General features: G+C 36.3%; 1 protein-coding gene across 10 annotated transcripts in view; it reads right to left on the bottom strand.

Annotated features, from left to right (window-relative positions):
* SOX5 (SRY-box transcription factor 5) overlaps positions 1-27,820 on the bottom strand; it is a 1,015,676-nt gene that overhangs the window by 205,428 nt on the left and 782,428 nt on the right. For all 10 annotated transcript variants that reach the window (XM_082635813.1, XM_082635815.1, XM_082635814.1 and 7 more), the window contains 2 exons: positions 12,455-12,541; positions 4,264-4,436 (listed from right to left, as the gene is read on the bottom strand). In XM_082635813.1, the coding sequence (XP_082491939.1) occupies positions 4,264-4,436; positions 12,455-12,541 (260 nt within the window). The remainder of the gene's footprint in view (positions 1-4,263; positions 4,437-12,454; positions 12,542-27,820) is intronic.

The following is a 27,820-nucleotide window of genomic DNA, read 5'->3' as shown; positions in this document are numbered from 1 at the left end:
GGAATTAGCCCTTAGTGTGGTAATCCTAAGTGTTAAGCCAGACAGGCACAACTGCCCCCTGTTTTTCGCTCTCATAACATCCTCTACCTACTTGATACTATACCACATGCTATGATGTTATATTTATTTTTGTTTTTGCTTTAATTAACAGGTTTCTGTCTCCGAGGTAGAAATTCGTAAATACGGTGAAGTTAGGGGTCACGTAGATTTTGCTCTCACCATTTGCGCAAAGCCTGATGCAAAAGGAGTACAGAGTGAACACTTGATGAAGAGTGCATGAGTGAAGAGACAAGAAGAAAATTCTAAACACTTCATGAGATAGGGCAGGAAACCTTCTCCCAAGAATGTAACTTCTCACCTCATGAAACTTATAGCTGCCTTATAAATACGCTCTAATTCTTATTCTCAATGTTATGATTACTATCATTTTCATTAGGAAAGTATATCCCTTAACCTCTGTATCAGAAAGCAAAAAATTCAGGAAAAAATTTATGCAGAGTTCATTACTATGAATGAAAGTAAAGAACCTATATGATGAGGTTGGATCTATATGGCTGCACAATGCATTTTTTATTTCCCCTATGTATGCTGGTACAATTATAATTATTTTAATGCTTTTGTTTTATCTTAGGAATACAGCCTAAAGAAATTCCTTTTTCTCTCTTTGAAGAAAAGTCTGAAAGGAAAAGGTAGAGAACAAAATACCACTCTCTTCCTTAAGTCCGGTTCTTTCCTCCCACATATCAGTATTTCAGCTGATATTTAAATCCTTTTCTAAGTGCCTTAAGATTTTATTAAGAAACTAACCACCTCATAGCCCTCCACACTTCCTCCTGTTCTAAGTCACTGCTGCCTCTTGCCTGGATTGCTGTGATAGCGTCCTATCTGCTCTTTCTGCCTCTGCCCTCGCTCCCTGCAGCCTACTATAAACCAGCACCAAGAGAGATCCTTTTAAAATATAAGTTGTGTTGTGTTATTCCTCTTTTCAAAACCCTCTGTCTCGCTCAGAGTAAAATCCAGTTTCCATATGATGCCTGCAAGGCCCTGTATGAGCTGGCCTCCTGCTATCTCTCTGACATCATCTCTCTCCCTTCCCTTTGCCACTCCACTTTCCTGTCTGTTGAACACACCAAGGGTACTCCTAGTTCCCGAGGGTACTCCTGCCTCTGGGCCTTTGCACTTGCTTTCCCCTCCATCTGGAACACTCTTTTCCTAGATAACTGCATTGGTCACTCCCTCACCTCCTACAAGTCTCTGCTCAGCTATTACCCTATCAATGAGGCCTTCCCTGAGCAGTCTTTCTTTTTTTTTCTTTTGGCTGTGTTTGGTCTTCATTGCTACGCATGGGCTTTCTCTAGTTGTGGCGAGTGGGGGCTACCCTTTGTTGCAGCACGTGGGCTTCTCATTGCGGTGGCTTCTCTTGTTGCAGAGCATGGGCTCTAGGCATGCGGGCTTCAGTAGTTGTGGCACACAGGCTTAGTTGCTCCGCAGCATGTGGGATCTTCCTGGACCAAGGCTCGAGCCCGTGTCCCCTGCATTGGCAGGCGGATTCTTAACTACTGCGCCACCAGGGAAGCCCTGAGCAGTCATTTTAAAAGAGCCTATCTCTCTACCTGGCACCCTCATCCCTATTTTTCTGCTTCATTTTCAACATATATTTTACTTATTTATTGTCTACCTCTTCCCAACTAGAATTCAATACATGAGGTATTTTGGTCTGTTTTATTGCTTGCTGTATCCCATTAACTAAAACAGAAGCTGGCATCAAATTGGTGCTCAACAGAAAGTTGCTGAAAAGATGAATGTGGAATGGAGCACAGAGTAGGAACACACTGTACTGACTAGGGAGTGCTGGGAGTAGGGTCAGAAAAGGAGTTCTCAAGGTGAGAGAAACCTAACCTGAATCTTAAGGAATAAATACTCAATGTCCTTCAGAAATATCCCTGTGTCCCGATGAAAAGATCAGTGACTACCAGAGTGGCGATGCCGCGAGCCAGCACTGCACGGCGGAGAGGATCTGGGAGAGCAGAACGGGCTCCAGGAACCTGACCGGTAGCTCTCAGGAGGGATCTTCTCTCAGGCTGCATAGGCAGCATTGCCTGGCATCTCTCCAATACAGCAGAGAATTTCTGGAAGAACCTAAGGATTTCTGAAGTTCTAAGGAGAATGTCAGAGTAAGTAAAAAATCCTAGAATCTGTTGATGATATTTGAGGATGGGCCAGAGTGTGAAAGAGAACGTAAGGAACCTTGCTCCCCGTTAGTAATTGCTCGGATTTCTTAGGATGAGCATGTCCTCAGGCCCATTGAAGTATGGATTCTCTACAAAGAAATATCCCCAACTGAGCTCCAGTTTCAGAGGTTCCTAGGATCTCCTGAATTCAGATGTCTGAAGGTATTGAGGGTTATGAACAAGAAAAGAGTGGTCTTCTTCTAGACTGTCCTGGGCAATCATTCTGAGCTGTTTCATCACAGGGGTAGAGCAAGAGGAATAAGGGCCATCCCCAGTAACAGGCTAAATATATACTTAAGGAAGCTGGTGACGCATTTCATTAAAAATAAAAACATCATCTTTCAAGCAGAGAGGAACCTTCAAGAAGAGAAAAGTAAACAAAAGGAAAGGAAGGCTCCTCAAAGGTAATCTGAATGTTTCTCTACCTCTTTCAACTCTGCTAGTTTACACTTTGACAGCTGTCTAGAAGGTTTTGCAGTATTTGTGTAGATACAAAAGTACCCTTGACTAAATAACGGCCCTCCCCCACTTAAGATGTGAGTGCATGAAACCCAGAACATGGGATGGTAAACTAAGTTAGTCCTAGAAAAGATGTGCCATCTTTATATGTAAGCTCACCCTAGGACACCTTCTGTCTTTTCTTCCCATTACTACCAATCCTCTTTTAAGTAATACTTCTTATGCATTACCTCCATTTCCCCACTATGCATCATTCTTCTACATGTCAATTCTTATTATCTGATTTCTGCTACTAAAGCTCCAGAGAAGCCACATGCTTAAAGGCTGACAATGAGAATCTAAATGACTACTCTAGTAGCTTCTTGCTTCTGGATATGTTCATTTTCCTCTCTCTACCAGCTATATGCCAGCATCTCCAAAGGATCTATCTTCCCTTAATTCCTTTCCATTTTCTCATGATATCACCACTACTCTCATTTAAGGCCTACAAACCTGTCATTCCTCTGCATGAAACACCTTGGCCCTAGATATTAATACCTCTGCCTCTCATGTGTCATTTAGATATGAGCTTAACTGCCAGATCCAACCACCCAAACTAAGATGGCAACCCAAACTTGTCATGTTAATCAATATTTATTAAATTACTCTCATTACATTTTTTCAAATTACTTATCACTATCTGAAGTTATTTTGTTAATTTTTCTTTTCCTTTGTTAATTGTCTCTCTTTCCACTAGAAATTAGGGGCTTTGTCTTTCTGGTTAATTGAGGTAACTTCAGTAGTTAACACAGTGCCTGGCACACAAGAAGCACTTGATTACTATTTTTTGAATAAATGAATGAAACTGACTTTCTCCAGTGGTTTAAACTACCATCTCTATGTAGCTAATCTAGGAAATTAGGCTCAGGCCTCTCTCCCAAACTGTTAATTGAGATTTCTATTCTCTCACATACTTTCAGATGGACAACCTGACAACAGCTCTAATTCAGCATAATAAAACCACCTGCTTTTCCAAATCTGCCCTCCTCGTGACCTTCCCTGCTACCCAGGCTCAACACTTTTCCTCTCTCTTTAGCCCACTTGAAATTCTTCCACCTATTTATCCCTTTTTTCTCTTTCTCCATGGTCATTACCCTATATGGTTTAGAGTCTCACACCTTATTTAGATCATCATAATAGCCTCCTAACCAAACTTCTTGCCCCATGATTGGAAATTGACTTCACTTGTTGAATTCTACCTAACCTTCAAAGTTCACACCAAACACATTGAATGAAATCTTTCATAATGTCCCTGAATGGAAATGTTCTCTTGACTCTCCATGGTTCTTTTTGGTACTTTGCTCATGAATTTCACCTTGATTATAGTCACTTCCAAGTTATGTACCACTAAAATAGTTAATAAGCTTTTTCAGATGAGTTTTTTGCTTACTTTGGTGTTTTGCCTTTTTATTTACTTATGCAAGGCAGGGGGGAGAAGATTTTACTGATCTTTGTTTGCCTCCAAGAGTGACCTATATGTTGCAGGCAGAACAATACTTGTGGAATCTGACTGTGTTCTCTAGTTCTTACTCACCTGTTCTTGCTGCTGCTTGGCCAGCTCCATTTGCTGGCGCTGTTTCTCAATCTGAGATGCAGCCAGTTTCTTCTGCTCATCATGGGCAGCCAACAGCTGCTCTCGCAGACTGGTTAGCTGATTGATCATCCCCATGAGCTGTCTCTCCTTCTCAGCGAGGCTTTCGGGAGTCCCTGAAAATAAGATGGCAATAAAACATGTAAGAAAAGAGAAATAAGAAGAGAGTGGTTTTTCGATGACAATGACTCTGGTGTATAGAGAATTATTACATTAATAAGGTTTGACACACAAACATATACTTACCTTCTTTTAGATTATAACTCAACAGTAAAAAGTGATGGCTATTTACTCATTACAAAATATCAGGATGAACAAATATTTTGATTGGTTTTATTTATGATGAGTAATAATCTGTAGCTGTTTTCCCCCTTTTATTTTATAAGTAAATAAAAAACTGTTGGCTGAGCATTTATTATTCTTAATGTTCTAAGCTGGGGTTTGATGGAAATAAAAAGAGGCTTAAAGCACAGTTCTTGGCCCTAAGTAGTTTTTTTTAATCAAAGAGGCAAGACAAAACATGAAAATTTAATAACCACAATTATTAAGAGATCAAGGGTATTATTATCAGTGATACGATTCTTCTTTTCTTAAAAAGAGAATCTTGAAGAATCAGAATTAAGGAATTCTACATTTAAAAAGGAAAACTCTATTAGTTAATCAAGTTTTAGACTGTTTTCTCATATGCCACTCAGAAGCTTTCTTCAAAAATAGAATATAGCTAGCAGAAAAAATATTCAAGTTTGAGAATATAAATTTATGCTCTCATGAAATAATGAAATGTAGTTGGAAAACTAACTGATCACATTATGGCCACCCAAGATTACAGTTAAATCCAAGATTATAGTAGTTAGCATCATATGTTGTATCATTATTGATGTAGTTATTTATTTATTGAATCTCCCAGTAGAGTATAAACTCCAGGATAGCAGAATTCTAGCTTTTTTTGTTTAATACTATGTCCCCAGAGTAATGCCTAGCACATAGTAGGCACTCCATAACCTTTTATTAAATGAATTAAATACACTTCTTAACATGAGAGAGAAGTCCTTAATTGAGTGATAATGTATGATTCTATGCAAATAGATAAATAACCCTTATTAGGATTACTTAAGGATGCCTTCAAATGCATTTGAAATAACAAGAAAAAATCTTTGGAAGCTTATATTTCCCCAATATTGTTCTATTCTACCAAAATGCAATAGATATATGGCTTGAAGTTACAATCAAAATCACAGTAAATTTCTGGGAGTTTTGATATAACTAAAGGAAAAGTAAAAGGAAGGAAGAGTCATTCAGGAAAGAAAAAGTCCTAGAATTTTGATGCTGAAAGTAAACTAGAGATTATGTTTCTTCCCTCAAAAAAATTACCACACATTTAATTCAAAGCAACAGTCAATCTTTGCCAGGATGTTTTTTTTTTTTTCTTTTATTGTTGGTGCTCCTTAGATTATCAGTGTTATAATTTGGACAGGACTCGACTTGGTTTAATTTTTTTTATGGAAATGTTGTTGCTTTCAACTGGTAATCCACCTGAAGGATCCAAAAGTCATTGTTATGTTGCCTTTAAAAATTCTGCCTAATGAAAGTGCCTCAGGCAGCCGCATAACACAGGGAGATCAGCTCGGTGCTTTGTGACCACCTAGGTGGGTGGGATAGGGAGGGTGGGAGGGAGACGCAAGAGGGAGGGGATATGGGGATATATGTATACATATAGCTGATTCACTTTGTTATACAGTAGCAACTAACAAACCAATGTAAAGCAATTATACTCCAATAAAGATGTAAAATAATAATAATAATAAAATAAAATTGGAAAAAAAAAAAAGAAAAGAAAGTGCCTCTATTAGAGTGTAAGCTCCAGAAGGGCAGAACTCTGTCTACTCCATTTGCCACCATTACATCTCCAGAACATAGCACATGGCAAGACAGATAGCAGTATTTGTTGAATGAATTGAAAATATAATGAATAGAAACAAACTTGTTATTCTAAATTTACAACTAAAGCTTTTCTTAATGGCAGTCTTATCCAACTAGAGTAAAAGTCAGACCCCCTCATCAGAAGGTATGAATGGCATTATTCTATTTCATCAAAGGAATATTTAAGTTATCTAACTTACAAACATCTGTGCATTGGTCTTTTTCATTGACAACGAATGCAATCAAACTTTGATAAAATTTAGTTATATATCCTCTACTGCAATATAGATACTCTTAGAAGTTGGAATCTATTAAAATTACATAAGGAATGCTATCATGTATTACATGACAGTATAAATTGATATTCTAGTGTACACTGCTAATATGATAAATATTCTTACCTTCTTTCAGATTTTTGTAATTTATTTTGAAAAAATAGTTTAATTCTTTTTGCTTCAATATCGTAAAAGGTGGACTTTGGCTTGGATTTTAAAATATATGTACTATGGAAAGCTATCAGGTTTTTTTTTTTTTTTTTTTTGGCTGCACCGCTTGACTTGCGGGAGTTCCCCGGCAATGAAAGCACCAAGTCTTAACCACTGGACTGCCAGGAAATTCCCGTGAAAGCTATCAGTTTTAAGGGCGACTATCAGAATGAAATGGAACACTTGAAAAGTAGCTATGGTCTTTACCATTGTTACCCTATGGCTGGATATTTTGTTTCTGGGACATTATGAACAAGATGTATGCATTGTCATTTGTACAGTGAAAGCAAGGGTCGTTCTTACCTTTTTAAAAAAGTATGGTTCTATATAATTTCTTACTACAAACGTCTACCTTTTAATGGAGATTGTAATTTTATAACCTTTTCCCAAGATTATTCCATCCGATTACTTGGGTATTGTCCTTAAAATGTAAAAAACAGTTTTGTTTTGTTTTGTTTTTAATATCACATTCAATTTACTGCATTTAGAGACTGGAATGTAGTCAATAATAGCCATCTCAAAACATGGCATATCTTGGTCATCCATTCATCAAATACGTACTGGGTTCCAAACTTTGGGCCTACAGTAAGCTAGACAGTCTACAAGGAAAGTTCACCATGGAGGCAGGCTAATGATGGGTGCATCTCAGAGGGACTCTTCATCTAGCTGTGGTGGGTCTGAATATGTTTTCATGTTTTAAAGGATTTTAGAGATCACCCATTCCAACTTTACTAAGACGGACTACGAAGCATCATGTAAAGAACACAGGCTTTGAAGGCAGACAGAATTAGAATCACATCTTGACCCTGTCAAAACTAAAGTACGTGGTTTTGGATAATTAATCTCTCTCTGAGAGTCAATTTCTTCCTACATAAAATAGGAATAAAATGACTCTGTTACAATAATTTTGTAAAAGATGTTAACAAAGTGGCTGTACATAAACAGGCATGTAATCAATGCAACTGTTTTTAAATGAGGGGATGAGGAAATAAACCAAAAGAGGTAACCTCATTTCCACAAGTCTTTGAGAGAATCAGGGCAACAAGACACCAAATCTTTTTAACTACATCAGGTTTCCCTAGTAAGAGAAATGTTAATTTAAAAGAGGAAAAGGTTTTAGGTAAATTCTATTATCCAATGATCAGGATAGCGTAAGCTTTGGAGTCCACATCTACAAGAAAAAAACAATGGTTTTATAATTATTTTAATTTTAGAATCTTCACAACCCTCGGACAGATGAATACTTGTTAAATGAATGAATGTATTTTTAAATGAGAAAAATGTTGAGGAGAGAATATTTTTATTTTCAAATATAAACCCTAGATTAAATATGCAAGAGTATCTGCTTAAAATATGCATTATTAAGTGCCTGCTGTAAAAGGTATATATAACTTCTTAACTGGTGAACTGGATTATCAATATACAAATCAATGAGAGCCAGTGGCTGATTGTTCTCTTCCCATCGCTTGCTGTGTTTATACACTGGCATAAGGACTCTGGCTTCCTAAGACAAAGCAAGTAACTGATTTGCAGAAAACATAAAATTGCTTTCTGCTTTTATAGACACTGCCAAACTTATTTTAAAAATTTATATTCTGTGCCCCAGTAGTCTTTCTTCAGTTCTTATGAAATAGTTTTTACAAAAAGTGAAAACATTACTCATAAGCAACTACAAGGAACTATAAAACAAGCTTAGTAGATTAAAAACATTAAACATTTACTTTATTTAGAAGTAAATGACTATATGTTATGTACCTTCCTTATGGTTGACTCTTATGTTAAACAAATTCCAGATACAACAGTTCCCTCAGAAAATAATCAACATTTCCAACCCCTCTGAAAAAATGTGAAGATATATATATATATAGATAGATAGATAGATAGATTTTATGCACAAATGAAAGAGTCACAAGGTAATTAGCAAACCATGTGTTTCTTAAATAGTTACTGGACTTTTAAAAGAATGGGTTTAAAACAGCTTTCAAAGTTATACAAACCCTTACATATCTAAATTCTGAAATTTTAGTTTCCGTGTTTTAAATTTATAAAAATCCAAGGGTACCTCTTACTATTATTACCTGGGACCTGATTCCTGTTCCAAGCCTGCTTATTTTCAAATCGTCTAATGTTATTTAAACAGAATCATCTCTTTCAAGCCATATACTAAATCTACATATCTCTTTCATCTCAAAATGTTATGTCACCTAAGAGAGGATCTACTTTAATCCTCGTGTTGAATCTACATAGCATGACTTTAATTCATGAGTTCTGAAAGACCATAGTATTGTGGAATGGATTATTTACTTGAATCCATTATTGGCATTCTAGAGCTGTTTGGTGTTTGCCTTTATGTCCCATCTTCTAGAAGGAACAAAATTATAGCTTTCAAAAAAAGCCAATTTTTTATTATACCGACTACAACTGGCATTTTCCTTAATACCAGATATAACACTTTACTGGCCTAAATTAACGCATTCTGAGCCGGGTGAGAAGGGTCTACCTGGGATACCAGTGGGAAAGAAACAAGGCTCTGAAGAATTCTTCAAACAAGGCAGGTAGAGAAACTGATCTAGGCTTTTCTGAGTGACCTAGTCAGAAAACCTCTCAAACAATGCCCTGCTTTTATAACCTGAACAAAATAGAAATATTTTAAGAGAATTTTGCATGAAGATATTTTTGTTATAATTTTACAAATAAATTTAAGTCAGTAAAATACACATTTTGCAATGGCTTTGTTGAAAAACAGACGATCTGTTTAGATTAGTCAAAGCTGCCATGGATCCCCAGATACTGTCCTCAGGTGAAGTGCCAATGCAATGACCTTCAGTGTAATGGAATTTCATGCTAGCTGAAACAATGTGTGATGCTACCGGCTGCCAACTGGAGTGCAGGCACTGTTTTTTCCCTTCTCAGTAACTATGAGGCTATAAAATGTATTTCTTCATCTTTCACACAACCATTACTCAGTGCTTCTACTATAGATAAGGGCAAAGAAACCTCTGTAAATGGCCAGTTACACTATACGGCTGATTAGAGAAGAAGAAATAAATTATTTCTGTAGTCATCTAATCAGTTTATAATATATATTGACTGTTTGCTATCAGTAGACCTTTTTAGTCAAACTCTTTTGTTCTGGGAAACTGAATCCAGTGTACTTTTTTGTGTGTTTTTTTAGAGAATTGTTTCTAATGTAACTTTAAAACCTAATTACTTCACATTTCCAAAGTACCAGACCATAAAATGGTCTAAATTCTAATCTAACATGAAAAATAATTTTATGCTTTCAGAAATGGGTGACCTTTCCTAACTCACACTGTTTCTTGAAAAATGAGATTGACTTTAAGTGCGTATGACAACTCTTTATTGACAGCTAAACTATCCAGACAAAATGTTATTTATTTCTCCTCTTTTTTTTAAAGTTTATCATTTTCATTTTCACTTTTTAAATAGTAATAGTAAGAAACACTTCTTTGAATTTTGCCAAGCTGTAAGTTTAATCTTTGTCCAAATGCGCTGAAAGTAATTCACTCACAGCAACTTGAAGCCAGCACTTAGGAACTGAGCTCTGCCCTCACTTGGCTGTGGTCTTAGATATTCAAGAATGGACACACACACACACACACACACACGCATTCATTCACTCACTCATGTTTCCTGGAACTAATTAAAAGTTAGGTGAAAACTGACCAGTGAAAATGGAGGAGAAGAGTTTCAATCCACAAGAAGACTCAGTAAATACTGTAAAGGCTGTAAACATCCTAATATATACAAAGGTTCTACTCAGATACATTGCTCTGAATTATCAGTAATAAATTATCTAATAAGTGAATAAGTTCATATTTTCAGATTAAAGAAAAGGTCATGCTTATCCTTCCCTACCCTGACTGAAAACAGTCTACGCATACATGAGACCTACACCTTTATCTGCCTCATAAAAAACAGAGGCCAAACAGCTGGGCTATTGTTCTTGACTAACTTCGTCTGAGGTGGTATGAAAACCACATTCCTGGGCAGCACATAATCATAGGGTCTGACCCCCCTAAGAACCATTAAGTCAAATTCATTTCCCCCCAGAGGGCAACACACTATTGTAGCCTCTCCACTTTTGAGCCACCTATGAACAATGGATAGTAATTGCAACTGTCATGGGCAGTCAATAGGAAAAGTAACCCAGCGCTTTTTTCCTCCAGTTTTCTGCCAAACCTGATCCGAGCACCTAATAACCATGCCCCCAACAGAAGAAAGATCTACAGTTGCTTTTAAAATGCATCAGAAAACAGCTTTTTTGAACAGAACCAGAGGACAATAACTAAACTTGTGCTCTGAATGTGAAGCTTAAAAAACTCAAAATTAAAGACAGAAACTTCTTTTGTGACTGTACTGCAGCTTCCTGAACTAACCCCACAGGCAAGCCTGAAAGGACAGCTGAGCTTCTTTCTCTAAGCTTATCATCACTGCTGTTGCTGCTTTTAAGTTAGACTTGTGAGGAAAAGGAGGGAGGGAAAAATGTTTGTCCTCCAATGGAATGAGATCACAAGGCTTGGAACAGGCGGTCTTCTCTGCTCTGCTCTCAGTTATTACCCAGGTCACAGGAGAATAAAGGACCTTGGAGAATACATCCTGCATCTCAGGTGCAAATGGGTTAAAATCCAACAAAATAGAGGACTTGCTGCCTCAGAAAATGAAACTTTTCTGTTCTCTTTAAACTTTGCCTTCAAGCTCTTTAAGGGATATTAATTATTACTTGTTTGAATTTCATTCCATTATAGGTTCTGGTTACTTAATTTGCTGATTAGCAGGAATTCATTCTCTCACCACCCATTCACACCTAATCATAGCCTGAATATATGTAAAAACTCCAAATATATGGATGAAAAGTGAGACACTCAATCAAACATTTTATGGAAGTTTCCCAAACAGAGATGTTGACATCACGTAAGTCAAACATATGAGAAGACTGATTTGTGCTTTGCCCTTCTCCAGGATGCTCTGATGTAGTAAAGCCTTAAGAGAGATGATTGCCTCTCAGTGGGAGAACACTTGCACGTACACACATATGCAAAAAAGTTATTTACACACATATTTCTACATGTATATCAATATAAATCTGGTGATATTTAAAATATATATTCAGCTTCTATCAAAAATATACAGAGTAATACATAACAAAATATATTAATATTAATAAGTAGTTTTTCCTTAAAATTAATCCTTTAGAACTCAGATTCAGAAGTGTCCTATTGGCAACAAATAGAAGACCATAGATTGCCTGCTATGCTCTGAGAAAACACACTTTTTAATTAATTGAAAGCATCACTTGATTTTATTTTTATATGAGGAATTAAACCTTCTCCCTTTGTCACTCCTGGTTTTAAGTGGAGATTACATATATTCATACTTCTAATATGTAGAATGTATAAAATCATCTCATACAGTTTTTAACCCTGCTGTAGATACATTTGTACTTATAAAGTAAGTCATTTAAAATTTTTAAAAAAGATGAAAATCAAAGACTGTTAAAGATATAGTGGGGTTATTCTGTTAAAAAAACATACTATTATAAGGCACAGAGAGAAAATAAGAACCATTGTACATCCCTTTTCAAGCTAGAAAGAAGAAACACCAAAGACAGAGTGCATGGGGGCAGAAGTACTTTATCACCACTAATATTTGTAAATATCAGATTCATTTCAGAACATTTTAGATCAAAATAATTGCAAACATATTACCTTTTATTTCACCAAAGTTCCCTGATCCCATTGCAAGAAGCTTGTCTTTCCAGTCCTTTGATAGTAGCTTTTCAATACTGGGGGTTTCTAAGTAAAGAAAAAAAAAAAAAACAGGTAAGCAAATCAACGTGACTATCTTTATAATGAAGCTCATTAAAAGTCTATCTGCTAAAAATAAGGCCATCCCTACCCTGGTCCCAGTTCATAATGACTTCATCAACAAACTGATAACAGGGGAGGAAAAAAAGAATGTGTTTTGTCACCTGCTGTTTCAAAATCATTAGCTTTTTCCTCTTGTGGAACAAAGCCGTACTAATTCTTTATGACAATGGGTACATATAAACCTGCAGTTCATTGTTTTCCAATTTGGTGAACAAATTCCTGCTATAATGGATGCTTGTCAATTTCAGGGTGTTAGTCTGCAGTCAAAAAATAATTATGTTGATAAAATGCAGCGTAAAAAAAAAGGCAAAGAATTAGCTCTTAAATCTGCTACATGTAATTATGTCCCTCTGTGTGTTTACAATTACATCCACTTCATAATATGTGTTTAACATCGTGTGGTGGTTAGCACACTGTGGAAAGATTTGCCAGTACCCTGAACATATAAAAAAGAGCTGGTGTCAAAGAAGCTTTGCAAAGATTGCAGAATCTAGACAAGTAAGTAATGTCTATAATGGAAACATTATTTGCTTATTTCAGATTTGTATCACACTCTTTTAAAATGCCCTGTATTAAGACAGGACACACAGGTTTTAGAGAGCAGGGTTATGTGGTAGTCTGACATTTGTTTCTATATGTCACATGGTTTTGATCTCTCCTTTTGTGTTGAATTTTAATGTATAAGTAAATATAAATGCTAATAAAACTCTGAAACATTAAACTCAGTTCCAAATAATGTAATTGTATATTCTTGTCAGCATTTAGATGGGTACACAATTACAATGGCTTTCAATCCCACGATTAGCCCTGCATTCAGTTAGAAAATGGTGTGTGCTAAAAGATAAGTGTCCCAGTATGCTCCATCTAAATGACAATACCCACACTTATTATCTAGATCGAAGACACACGCTGCCATTCTCCACATTGGTGTTTATGCATATTTGTGTTTGTTCAGACATTTGTTTACCCCCTACTAGGAGCATAAAGGGAGTACATGTTAACTTATCAAAGGGACAGCCTGGCCTAGAGACCCTAAGATTATTAGAAACGTGTTAATTTTCCCCACAATAAAATGCATTTTAAAGCGTCTTCAGCATCATCTTGGCTAATGCTGTCTACTTTTCTCAGGCCCTCATCTTAAAGACATCAGCTATCAGAGTCACAAAGCCTGTGTGGAGTCTTCAACGAATGGGAGGTGAAATTTTCTTTGGAAAAACTGTGGCAGCGTGGATTGCTTCTTTTCCAGATGTCAAAAACTTGGGGAAAATAAAATAGTGAAAAGCTCTGAATGATTACTTCTTCACATAGCCTGTATGTATAGTGTGTACATGTACACACACACACACACAAACACACCCCACAACTACTGTGTGCACATTTACATGGAATGTGTGAAATGTTCTTTTTCCCTTTGTAACAAAATATATCTTTCTATTTTTTCACATTTAAGGATAAAAGTTCCTAAAGATTTTACTTTTTCTTAAAATATCCCTATTTCTATGCCACACTGTTTTGAAAATGGTAATGACAATTCTGAGTAATAAAATGCATTAAATCTCTTCTTACTGTAATCAATATTTCTGTTCACTGAGGCTTTAAAAGTAACTTTAAAATACTTCTGCAAGGATAGCCAATGTTTCTACATTCGCAGTAAACACGTGGTGAGTGAAATCATTTTTTAAACCTTATCAGAGTAGGTCAAACAAATACCACTGTTTCTTTTCTCCAGCACTCTACAAAAATTCTTGAGTAGCATGTAAACAGGGTCCAACCAATATGGTATTTGCAGTAGAGTACCGTCAGTCATTATAAGCTAACAAACCTTGCAAAGCAGGAATGCAGCAATAGAAATCCATTGTGCACTAACAATAGGGCCCTGAACCTCCCGGCACCAAAAGCAGACCATTTTACTTTTAAGGCTATTGTCTGCAAAGTCCATGACAAAGCTTTTCCCCTGCAGCTAGACAAAATATTCACTGTAGTGTGCTCATAAAGAAACAGAAGTCTTCTGTCTAAGTTGCAGAGTTAAAGAAACAGCCGCCAGATTTCTGAAACCTGCACAACATTCCTGGCCTCTTTATTAACTTGCATAAGGATAGGAGGCTCTCATACAAAGCCAGTTTTTTCAAGTACCTGACTTTTAACATACACTACAGAAAAAAATGAATAACTTCTTTAAGACCAAGTAATTTGCAAGATGTAAAATCAGAAATATATCTAACTCTGGGTTGTCATGCCTGTGGATGAATAAAGACAATAATACTTGCAATTTGGATGAGGTATATACTTTAAACTCAGATTCAATAAACATTTATTGAACAGCCTGTGTGCCAGGAACTATGCTAGATGCTTTTACCTGTATCCTCTCATTTAATCAAAGCAAAAATCTGAAGACTCAGATTGTGTTATTATATCCACCTTTCAGGTTAAGAAAAAAACCAAAGTAAGAAAAGGATTTATTTGAGGTTTCACCATATGTAATGGGCAGAGCTGAGTCTTGGACTAAGGTTTATTTTTTTCCCTACAAATTCCTAAGTCTCTTGTTGATGACGATAATGATAGCTGCCATTTTGAGGGTTAAGTGAGAAACAGTGTACCAGGTCCTTTACATGTGGTATCTCAAACTTCTCATAATAATCTCCTGAATTAGATATTGGTACATCTGTTTCACCATTAAGACACCAAAGCTTTGAGAAATATTGTGACTTGCCCAATACAGAGCTAAGTTCAACTTACTGGATCCCAAAGCCTTTGCTCTTTTTAGTACACACACATTACTGCATTTCACCTGAAAAACAGCCATGGACAGTCAGAAAAACTGTTGTTATTAACTCCAGTGGATGGACGAAGTAAACATTTGAAAGGATAAATTGAATATCCCAGGGTAACATGTACCTATGGGCAGCATGATGAGATTAAAAGCCAAGATTCCTTACAATTTTCAATATGTTCAGGATGTAGTCCCACTATATGACTTTGAACTTTAGAATTTTGGATGATTTAAGGAAAACCTATGACCATATAGCAGATATATGCATTGAAATGAAAATGTATTCATAAGGTGGAAGGACTATTGGGCTATAAGTCAAACAATATGGATTCTCACCAGAACTTTAACACTAGCTCAGGGGGACCAAAAGCATATCTTTTCACCTACTTCACCTCTCTGTCTGAATTACTGTAAAACAAAGAGCTTTAAGCAAATTCATGTTCAATATTCTACAACTGCTACTGTTTGAATTTATTTCCACTGGTAGTTCATGAAGAAGTGGTATGAAATGATCTCACAATAATGATCACAATAAATGGACGTGTACCAATGACTGAATTTCTCTGAAAATCGTAAAGATCCAATAGAATATAAATGATTAAAACCGTGAAAGATCAAATGGCAAAATCTCAATATTTATAATATACCTGTTCATTAATGTATGAATATGATTAAAGTGAAATCTGACACAATTATGTAACTGCTACTTCAGTGCTTATGGAGTAAAAGAGACAGTAGTTATCTATTAAATATTCCACTTTCTAAGACGTGATTGAAACTAAATACATGTAGAATTGTATTTTAAACTGTGAGTATGGTATGTTTCTGGACATACAGTTATTCCCAAATGTTCAAATTCTGGATTATTCATTATTTCATGTTAAGAAGTGTCATAGTTTTACTTTAAACACTTTAAAGAGTCTCCTGAGATTTACTTCTCCCAAACATTGGAGTATCATGATTATCATTAAAATTAAAGCTAGAGCTCTCTATATTAAAATAAGCATGACAGATAATATTAGTTATTATTATTTGCATGGCATTTCAGTTTACAGAATGCTGTCAGATACAATAATTTGTCAATGTTGTATATTATCATTATATCCATTTTGCAGATGAGAAAACTGAGGCTCAGAAAGAAAACCAAGGTCCAGCATCACCTAGCCAGAAAGTAGAACAGATGGAATACAAAACCACAGCCTCTTAATTAGAGAATCTGTCTTTTTAGGGGTAAGGTAAATGCATATATATATATATATATATATATATATATATATACACACACACTTTTTTTTTTTTTTTTTTTTTTTTTTTTTTTTTTTTTGCGGTACGCGGGCCTCTCACTGTTGTGGCCTCTCCCGTTGCGGAGCACAGGCTCCGGACGCGCAGGCTCAGCGGCCATGGCTCACGGACCTAGCCGCTCTGCGGCATGTGGGATCTTCCTGGACCAGGGCACGAACCCGTGTCCCCTGCATCAGCAGGCAGACTCTCAACCACTGCACCACCAGGGAAGCCCCAAAAGGTGGTTATAATCCACTAATTTTTTTTTTTGCGTACATATATATTTTTAAAGAGAAAATAAAATAAATATTAAGAAATAAGCTGTAAGATAAATTAGAGAGAAATGAAAGCTATCCTTATCAGTCAATCCATTAACAGTAAGATGACTCTCACTGGATTACTTTTGTCTCTTTCTGCCATCAGGACCCTTTTGATATGTTTGCTTGCTTTTCCCTTCTTACCCTTGCCTCTTTTACTCACATATGGTTCTTCACATCAATGCCTATGGCAATCCCCACCAGTGAACGGCCCCCCTAACTGTGCCAGCCATTGTTACAACAGCATCCTGCCTCTTTAGGGCCTGCTCGTTCCCTATAACTCTCACTCCTTTTCCCCTTCAGTGCCAAACACCCTTAAGACTGACTCCCTCATCTGGAACAATGAGACCCAACCCAGAGACTCATGCCAACATATTGTAATTCTCCAACAAGCTCCCAGTGCCAAGAATTAAACCACATTCGCTCCAGTGCAGTAGCTTTACACACAAGCTCAGGTTTTTGCTTTGTGTTTATGTAGGTTTTTTTTTTCCCTTAATCTCCCTTGAGCTGCAGTGGCAGAGCTCATTGAAAAAATCAAACAAGCAAAAAATATGTATGTATAATATGTGACTTTTTAAACAAAGTCCCAGGAGTTAGGTCATACCAAATCTACCACTGTTTATACTTTAATTTTGTGGCTTAAACTAAGCTGTGTTATTCCTGACATGTGATAGGGTGCACATTGAGGGATGAAGGTTGTCTTTTGGAAAGAACAACAATATGGCTGAACGTCAAAAATACACTAAGACCTCCTTCAAAATCAAGAAGTAAAAGCATATGTCGATTATTCATATCATAGGATCAGCATTTTAAACCTGGAAGGAGCTTTAGATAACATTTAGATAAGCATTCCACAAAACTAATTTACTAAAACATATACTGGACATAAATTTATGTTGGTTGGTTTACTTGTAACCAACCAACATAAATTGCTTGGTTACAAGTAAAACTAAAGCAAACAAATAAAATAAGCATTCCACTGTCATGTAAATGTAATTAACATTAAACAAATTTACATTTTTTTTTACAAGATTTAGATCACTTTATGTGTTAACAGACTGTCAATCTTTAAGTGAGTTATGGATTACATAGTATTACTTAAATATTTGACCAAGGAAACTAGTGTTGGGAGATGACTGTTTTGCTCAATACAAGTTGGGTAACAACTAGTCTAGAACAAACTCTTCATTTTACAGACTGAAAATCTAACTTAAGGTTAAAACTTGACTAAGATAATAAATCTAATTAATGATGAAGACAGCACTTGAAGCCTAACTCCTAGTTTAGTATTCTTCTCCATATACCATGCACCACAATAAGTTCTTTTAATAAAGAGTCAAACTTTTCAAAAATAAAATGTTAGTCCAGTTTTATTCACCTCATCTAGTTTTAGACAATAATTAGATGATAGGTGGTCTGGGTGGTGAACATCTGTTAGAATTAGGTACTGTTAATTCAATATTCTCCCCTTGGAAGCTTTCACTTGATGGCTCCCATGAAAATATAGAATAGTTAGTTATAAATGTTAGTTAGTACATTTGGCTAACTATAGTTTGCTTCAAAAAGCTAATTACAGTCTTGTTATTTAGTTATTCAATTACTGATAATAAGATTATTTTTGAGGGGAAGGTTGGGTTAAATCTGGAAATCACATACCAGTAAGAGTTCAATTCATGCTGACAATAGCTGCATGTCTAGACAACATTTGGGGGCAAATATCAAACAATGCAATGTTAGTAATACAAAAACTTCTACATATCTGGAGTGGATCTGGGCACTGAAGACCAGAAAGCCTTGTAATAGACTCATTAGCCAAGCACTACAGCTAGTCTGCTACTGGAAATATCAAGTTCTTCTAGGAAATGTTAAAAAATAACACACACCACAACACACAATAGAAACACATCTGAAATTCCAAAGCATTAGGATTTCAATAAGCCTCATTTTATATGTAATCATCTTGAAGTGAATTAAGCTCTAGAAATACTTTATGTTTAGTAGTGCCAAAATAGTTCTTTGTTTCCACTTGAAATTTAATAAGAGCTTGGTTAAGAGAAAAAAAAATTCTTTGGCCTGCTGACTGAAGTTTTGAAATTTTTAATGTGCAACCAGTTTTCGGAATATTGCAATATCTAAATCATTACCCACAGGCTTAAATTTTCTCAACGTACAGGCTATAACTGTTAACACAGCTGTTCAATTATATCCAATCTTATACCATATTTTAGAAGAATATTTTTTCATTACATGATTAAATATACCATAATCAATATGCTCTAACTGCTACATATCAATAAACTTGGGTTTTCTCCTCAGAAGATGGCTCTATATTTCCTACACAAAATATCCATTAAGAGACAGACTTATGAAACTCTCCTAGTTTTATCCACTCCATCATTCAGAAAGCAATCGCATTTCCTTGCATAGACTAAAACACTCTGTTTTTTTCTTGTTTTAAGTATTAGATCCCAGAAAAAAATAACATAAGTAATTAGAGGGCAGCATTTCAAAAAGGAATTGCAAAGAGGTTTTTTCTCACGTACAAAATCTGTTTTGCTACTAAATGTAAAAAAAAAAAACTTAATGTCATACAACATGACTCCATCACTTACTATGACTAATTTTGTGACCTTTGGCAAGTAATTTAACCTCTCTATGCTTCAATTTACTCATCTATAAAAGGGGATAATAACTATACTTATACTATTGTCAAAAGAATTAAATGAAATAATTTATGTAAAGTGCTTAAGACAGTGCTGGGCACACAGTAACATTTAAAAAGGTTGACTAACATTACAACTACAACTTAGTATACAACAACTCAAGAGATCTATGTTAAAATCCAAATGAAAAGTATATACATATGCTTCACTTTGCCCATCACTAAAACTACCTAGAAATCAAAAGCCGCATCAAAGGGTAATAGTTCTACCTCTACACATTTGTATGAAAATGATTCATAACCCTTAGTTTCACTGATTTATCTGTCATTCCTATGAATTTTTCAGTTGGTTCATGTCAATAAAGATGACATTGAAAGAGCTGTAGTAGTAAGAGGGACAAAGACTGTTGTCACTTCCATTAGGCTAATATATGAATTGTCCCAAAACAGCACAGAAATACAAAAATACTCAACTAATCTTTGCCTGAGTTTCTTTTTTGACAGTTGTCTTTCTAACTTTCCAAGGGTTCTGTTAGGTCCTCAACAATGGCTAAAGCTTTTAAGCCAGTGCTGTTGACAAGTGAAAGGGAACAACAAATAGCTTTGTAGTGCTCTTTTCCCAGGGTCACTCAACCAGAGGTAATACTTATTATTTTTATTTATTAGCACTGTAGCCCTGTCCTCTATCATGGCTAACTCACCCCAATCCCCAAGACAGGAAAAGCATTTTAACTTTTAATAAAAATGGGAGAGTGTGGCACTCCTGTGTAAGGCTCTTTCAGTAAAGTGCACACAACAGCTAATGAATATTGTCCATCTTTATCCAAATAATTTATGTTGTCAGCAAAGTGTGGGTGGTGAAATGTGTATTAGGTTCTAGCCATTAGTCACAATTAGAGGGGTGAGAGTGGAGAGTAGGAGGAAGCAAAAAGGTTACTAAGGCAAGAGGGGTACAATAGGAAAGCAAAGGCAACTTGACAGAAAATTGGGAGGAAGGTGTTCATGATGGTATCAATTAATAGTCAAATTATAACAGTTAAAATATTTCCAATAAAAGATTCTCAAGACTATTTCATCCAGCAAATAGCCAACTTTCTCAGAGACCAACTGTAATACATCTGTTATTTTCCATATGTTTTATTTGAAATAGTATTTCTCAACTGCATATATGTGAGATAGAAGAAGAAAGAAAAATATAAGACAAGTCATAAGAACTAAATTATAGCAAAAGGTATATGAGAATCAGGAATATTTAAGACAAATGAAGTCCTAATTTCAGAAGACAAATTTATAAACAAACAGGAAAAGTTTAAGATAGCTTAACCATATCACAGTTTAGTAAAGAAACATAGATATAAGCATATTATATATACCTACTGATATATTTAAGAAAAGAATTACCTAAATAGGTATTTGAATTATAAATGAAGCAATTATCCTACTGTAAGATTGTATTCAGATAATCATCCATTTAATTAGATATCTAGAGTAAGCTGAAAACAAAAATTAATGATCATATTTGTAGAATTTTGTTGTTGTTTATAATTGGGAAGGTGGGTGGTAGAGATGATAAAGGAGATACAAAAAGTATAGAAATAGAAAGCCACTTAACATACATTAGAATGAGAATTCCAATACTTTAAAAATAAGACAGAATGTTTTACCACTGGAAGTGAGAATTAAAGCACATACAGCCTGATGCTAAACCACTACACATCCTGAATCTTCTCTATCACAACATATGTGAAAACAAATCACAATCTCAGCTTGCCAGATGCCTGAAAAGATATGAACAATAAAAACTGACATGATTCATATGATAAATCAGAAATTGTGATATTCAGGTAGTAGAACAGCTGAGGTGAAAAGCTACTTATAACTCAAATTATATTTTTATGTTCTAATACAGAACATCAGATTTTAAAATTAAGAAAAAATCCTTTGATTTCCTTAAAATCATATATCTAAATTTGCACACAGCCTTCTCAACCAAAGTAGTCCATCTGCCTTAACAACTTGTTATATTTGGTCTCTCATAACCTTTCATGGATTTTGGATTGTGTCATTTTTAGAGTAATTTTAGATGAGAAAATACAATAGTTTTATTTGCAAAATGGCATTTAATGTTCGCAAGCTTAGATATAATCTAATCAACAATGAAACAAAGTTGTGTAAGGTAAGACTTGCTGTGAACCCCCAATATACAAAACAGCAAAAAAAAAATCAACGTGCAAAAAGCATTTTCATTTGAAAAGGAACAAGTGGAGGAGACCTTCAAGATGGCAGAGGAGTAAGATGTGGAGATCAGCTTCCTCCCCACAAATACATCTGAAATACATCTACATGTGGAACAACTCCTACAGAACACCTACTGAACGCTGGCAGAAGACCTCAGACTTCCCAACAGCCGGGTGGCTGACAGGGTCTTGGTGAGCCGGTCAGGTGTCCGGCCTGTGCCTCTGAGGTGGGAGAGCCGAGTTTAGGACACTGGTCCAGCAGAGACCTCCCAGCTCCAAGTAATATCAAATGGCAAAAGCTCTCCCAGAGATCTCCATCTCAACACTAAGACCCAGCTCCAATCAATGACTAACAAGCTATAGTGCTGGACATCTTATGCCAAACAACTAGCAGGACAGGAACACAACCCCACCCATTAGCAGAGAGGCTGCCTAAAATCATAATAAGGTCACAGACACCCCAAAATACACCACCGGACGCAATCCTCCCCACCAGAAATACAAGATCAAGCCTCATCCACCAGAACACAGGCACCAGTCACCTCCACCAGGAAGCCTACAAAACCCACTGAACCAAACTTAGCCACTCGGGGCAGACACCAAAAACAACAGGAACTAAGAACCTGCAGCCTGTCAAAAGGAGATCCCAAACACAGTTAAGTTAAGCAAAATGAGAAGACAGAGAAACACATAGCAGATGAAGGAGCAAGGTAAAAACCCACCAGACCAAACAAATGGAGAGGAAATAGGCAGTCTACCCGAAAAAGAATTCAGAGCAATGAGAGTAAAGATGATCCAAAATCTTGGAAATAGAATGGAGAAAATACAAGAAGTGTTTAACAAGGACCTACAAGAAATAAACAGCAAACAAACAATGATGAACAACACAATAAATGAAATTAAAAATTCTCCAGAAGGAATCAATAGCAGAATAACTGAGGCAGAACAACAGATAAGTGACCTTGAAGGTAAAATAGTGGAACTAACTACCATAGAGTGGAATAAAGGAAAAAAGAATGATAAGAAATGAGGACAGTCTCAGAGACCTCTGGGAAAACATTAAATGCACCAACATTCGAATTACAGGGGTCCCAGAAGAAGAGAAAAATAAGGGGACTGAGAAAATATTTCAAGAGATTATAGATGAAAACTTCCCTAATATGGGAAAGGAAATAGTCAAGTCCAGGAAGCGTAGAGAGTCCCATACAGGATAAATCCAAGGAGAAACATGCCAAGACACATATTAATCAAACTATCAAAAACTACATACAAAGAAAACGTATTAAAAGCAGGAAGGGAAAAACAACAAATAACATACAAGGGAATCTCCATAAGGTTAACAGCTGATCTTTCAGCAGAAACCCTGTAAACCAGAAGGGAGTGGCAGGCCACATTTAAAGTGATGAAAGGGAAAAACCCAAAACCAAGATTACTCGACCCAGCAAGGATCTCATTCAGCGTTGATGGAGAAATTGAAACCTTTACAGACAAGAAAAAGCTAAGAGAATTTGGCAACACCAAACCAGCTCTACAACAAATGCTAAAGGAACTTCTCTAGGCAGGAAACACAAGAGAAGGAAAACACCGACAATAACAAACGCAAAACAATTAAGAAAGTGGGGGGCTTCCCTGGTGGCGCAGTGGTTGAGAGTCCGCCTGCCGATGCAGGGGACACGGGTTCGTGCCCCGGTCCGGGAGGATCCCACATGCTGTGGAGCAGCTGGGCCCGTGAGCCATGGCCGCTGGGCCTGTGCGTCCGGAGCCTGTGCTCTGCAATGGGAGAGAGGCCGCGAAAGTGAGAAGCCCGCATACCACAAAAAAAAAAAAAAAAAAAAAAAAAGAAAGTGGGAATAGGAACATACATATGGATAACTACCTTAAATAGAATAAATGCTCCAACCAAAAGACATAGACAGGCTGAAGGGACACAAAAACAAGATACATATATATGCTGTCTACAAGAGACCCACTTCAGATCTCGGGACACATACAGACTGATAGTGAGGGGATAGAAAAAGATTTTTCCTGCAAATGGAAATCAAAAGAAAGCTGGAGCAGCAATTCTCATATCAGACAAAATAGACTTTAAAATAAAGACTATTACAAGAGACAAAGAAGGACACTACATAATGATCAAGGGATCAATCCAAGAAGATATAACAATTGTAAATATTTATGCACCCAACATAGGAGCACCTCAATACATAAGGCAAATGCTAACAGCCATAAAAGGGGAAATCGACAGTAACACAATAATAGTAGGGGACTTTAACACCTCACTTTCACCAATGGACAGATCATCCAAGATGAAAATAAATAAGGGAACACAAGCTTTAAATGATACATTAAACAAGATGGACTTAATTGATATTTATAGGACATTCCACCCCAAAACAACAGAGTACACTTCCTTCTCAAGTGTTCATGGAACATCCTCCAGGATAGATCATATCTTGGGTCACAAATCAAGCCTTGGTAAATTTAAGAAAATTGAAATCATATCAAGTATCTTTTCCGACCACAACACTATGCGACTAGATACCAATTACAAGAAAAAAATCTGTGAAACATACAAACACATGGAGGCTAAACAATACACTACTAAATAACCAATAGATCACTGAAGAAATCAATGAGGAAATCAAAAAATACCTAGAAACAACAGCAATGAAAACATGATGACCCAAAACCTATGGAATGCAGCAAAAGCACTTCTAAGAGGGAAGTTTATAGTAATAAAATCCTACCTCAAGAATCAAGAAACATCTCCAGTAAACAACCTAACTTTACACCTAAAGCAATTAGTGAAAGAAGAGCAAAAAAACCCCAAAGTTAGCAGAAGGAAAGAAATCATAAAGATCAGATCAGAAATAAATGAAAAAGAAATGAAGGAAACGATAGCAAAGATCAATAAAACTAAAAGCTGGTTCTTTGAGAAGATAAACAAAATGGATAAACCATTAGCCAGACTCATCAAGAAAAAAAGGGAGAAGACTCAAATCAATAGAATTAGAAATGAAAGAGTAGAAGTAACAACTGACACTGCAGAAATACAAAGGATCATGAGAGATTACTACAAGCAACTATATGCCAATAAAATAGCCAACCTGGAAGAAATGGACAAATTCTTAGAGAAGCACAACCTTCCGAGACTGAATCAGGAAGAAATAGAAAATATGAACAGACCAATCACAAGCACTGAAATTGAGACTGTGATGAAAAATCTTCCAAAAAACAAAAGCCCAGGACCACATGGCTTCACAGGCAAATTCTATCAAACATTTAGAGAAGAGCTAACACCTATCCTTTGCAAAACCTTCCAAAATATAACAGAGGGGGGAACACTCCCAAACTCATTCTACAAGGCCCCCATCACCCTGGTACCAAAACGAGACAAAGATGTCACAAAGAAAGAAAACTACAGGCCAATATCACTGATGAACACAGAACAAAAATCCTCAACAAAATACCAGCAAACAGAATCCAACAGTACATTAAAAGGATCATACACCATGATCAAGTGGGGTTTATCCCAGGAATGCAAGGATTCTTCAATATACACAAATCAATCAAATTGATACACCATATTAACAAACCAAAGAATAAAAACCATGTGATCATCTCAATAGATGAAGAAAAAGCATTTGACAAAATTCAGTACCCATTTATGATAAAAACCCTCCAGAAAGAAGGCATACAGGGACCTAATCTCAACATAATAAAGCCCATATATGACAAACCCACAGCCAACATCGTTCTCAGTGGTGAAAAACTGAAACCATTTCCCCTAAGATCAGGGACAAGACAAGGGTGTCCACTCTCACCACTATTATTCAATATAGTTTTGGAAGTTTTAGCCACAGCAATCAGAGAAGATAAAGAAATAAAAGGATGCCAAATCGTTAAAGAAGTAGTAAAGCTGTCACTATTTGCAGATGACATGATACTATACATAGAGAATCATAAAGATGCTACCAGGGCTTCCCTGGTGGTGCAGTGGTTGAGAGTCTGCCTGCCAATGCAGGGGGCGCAGGTTCGTGCCCTGGTCTGGGAAGATCCCACATGCTGCAGAACAGCTAGGCCCGTGAGCCATGGCCGCTGAGCCTGCGCGTCCGGAGCCTGTGCTCCACAATGGGAGAGGCCACAACAGTGAGAGGCCCGCATAGCGCAAAAAAAAAAAAAAAAAAAAAAGATGCTACCAGAAAACTACTAGAGCTAATCAATGAATTTGGTAACGTAGCAGGATACAAAATTAATGCACAGAAATCTCTTTTATTCCTATTCACTAATGATGAAAAATCTTAAGGAGAAATTAAGGAAACACTCCCATTTACCACTGCCACAAAAAACATAAAATACCTAGGAATAAACCTACCTAAGGAGACAAAAGACCTGTATGAAGAAAACTATAAGACACTGATGAAAGAAATTAAAGATGATATAAACAGATGGAGAGATATACCATGTCCTTGGATTGGAGGCATCAACATTGTGAAAATGACTATACTACCCAAAGCAGTCTACAGATTGAACGCAATCCCTATCAAACTACCACTGGCATTTTTCACAGAACTAGAACAAAAAATTTCACAATTTGTATGGAAACACAAAAGACCCCAAATAGCCAAAGCAATTTGTGAAAGAAAAACGGAGTTGGAGGAATCAGGCTCCTGGACTTCAGATTATACTACAAAGCTACAGTAATCAAGACAGTATGGTACTGGCACAAAAACAGAAATATAGATCAATGGAACAGGACAGAGAGTCCAGAGATAAACCCACACACATATGGTCACCTTATTATTGATAAAGGAGGCAAGAATATACAATGGAGAAATGACAGTTTCTTCAATAAGTGGTGCTGGGAAAACTGGACAGCTACATGTAAAAGAATGATATTAGAACACTCCCTAACACCATACACAAAAATAAACTCAAAATGGATTAAAGCTCTAAAAGTAAGGCCAGGCAGTGTACAACTCTTAGAGGAAAACATAGGCAGAACACTCTATGACATAAATCACACCAAGATCCTTTTTGACCCACCTCCTAGAGGAATGGAAATAAACACAAAAGTAAACAAATGGGACCTAATAAAACTTAAAAGCTTTTGCACAGCAAAGGAAACCATAAACAAGACAAAAAGACAACCCTCAGCATGGGAGGAAATATTTGCAAATGAAGCAATTGACAAAGGATTAATCTCCAAAATTTACAAGCACCTCATGCAGCTCAATATCAAATAAACAAACCACCCAATCCAAAAATGGGCAGAAGACCTAAGTAGACATTTTTCCAAAGAAGATATACAGATTGCCAACAAACACATGAAAGGATGCTCAGCATCACTAATCATTAGAGGAATGCAAATCAAAACTACAATGAGGTGTCACCTCACACCAGTCAGAATGGCCATCATCAAAAAATTTACAAATAATAAATGCTGGAGAGGGTGTGGAGAAAAGGGAACCCTCTTGCACTGTTGTTGGGAATGTAAATTGATACAGTCACTATGGATAACAGTATGGAGGTTCCTTAAAAAACTAAAAATAGAACTACCATGTGACTCAGCAATCCCACTCCTGGGCATATACCCTGAGAAAATCATAATTCAAAAAAAGTCATGTACCACAATGTTCACTGTAGCTCTATTTACAATAGCCAGGACATGGAAGCAACCTAAGTGTCCATAGACAGATGAATGGATAAAGAAGATGTGGCACATATATACAATGGAATATTACTCAGCCATAAAAAGAAACACAATTGAGTTATTTGTAGTGAGGTGGATGGACTTAAGTGTCTGTCATACAGAGTGAAGTAAGTCAGAAAGTGGAAAACAAATACCATATGCTAACACATATATATGGAATCTAAAAAAAAAATGGTTCTGAAGAAACTAGGGGCAGGACAGGAATAAAGACACAGTCATAGAGA

This window comes from Mesoplodon mirus, assembly GCF_964341445.2.
Source record: "Mesoplodon mirus genome assembly, chromosome: 11".
NCBI classification, from domain to species: Eukaryota; Metazoa; Chordata; class Mammalia; order Artiodactyla; family Ziphiidae; genus Mesoplodon; species Mesoplodon mirus.
This window is presented reverse-complemented; position numbering and strand designations above follow the sequence as displayed.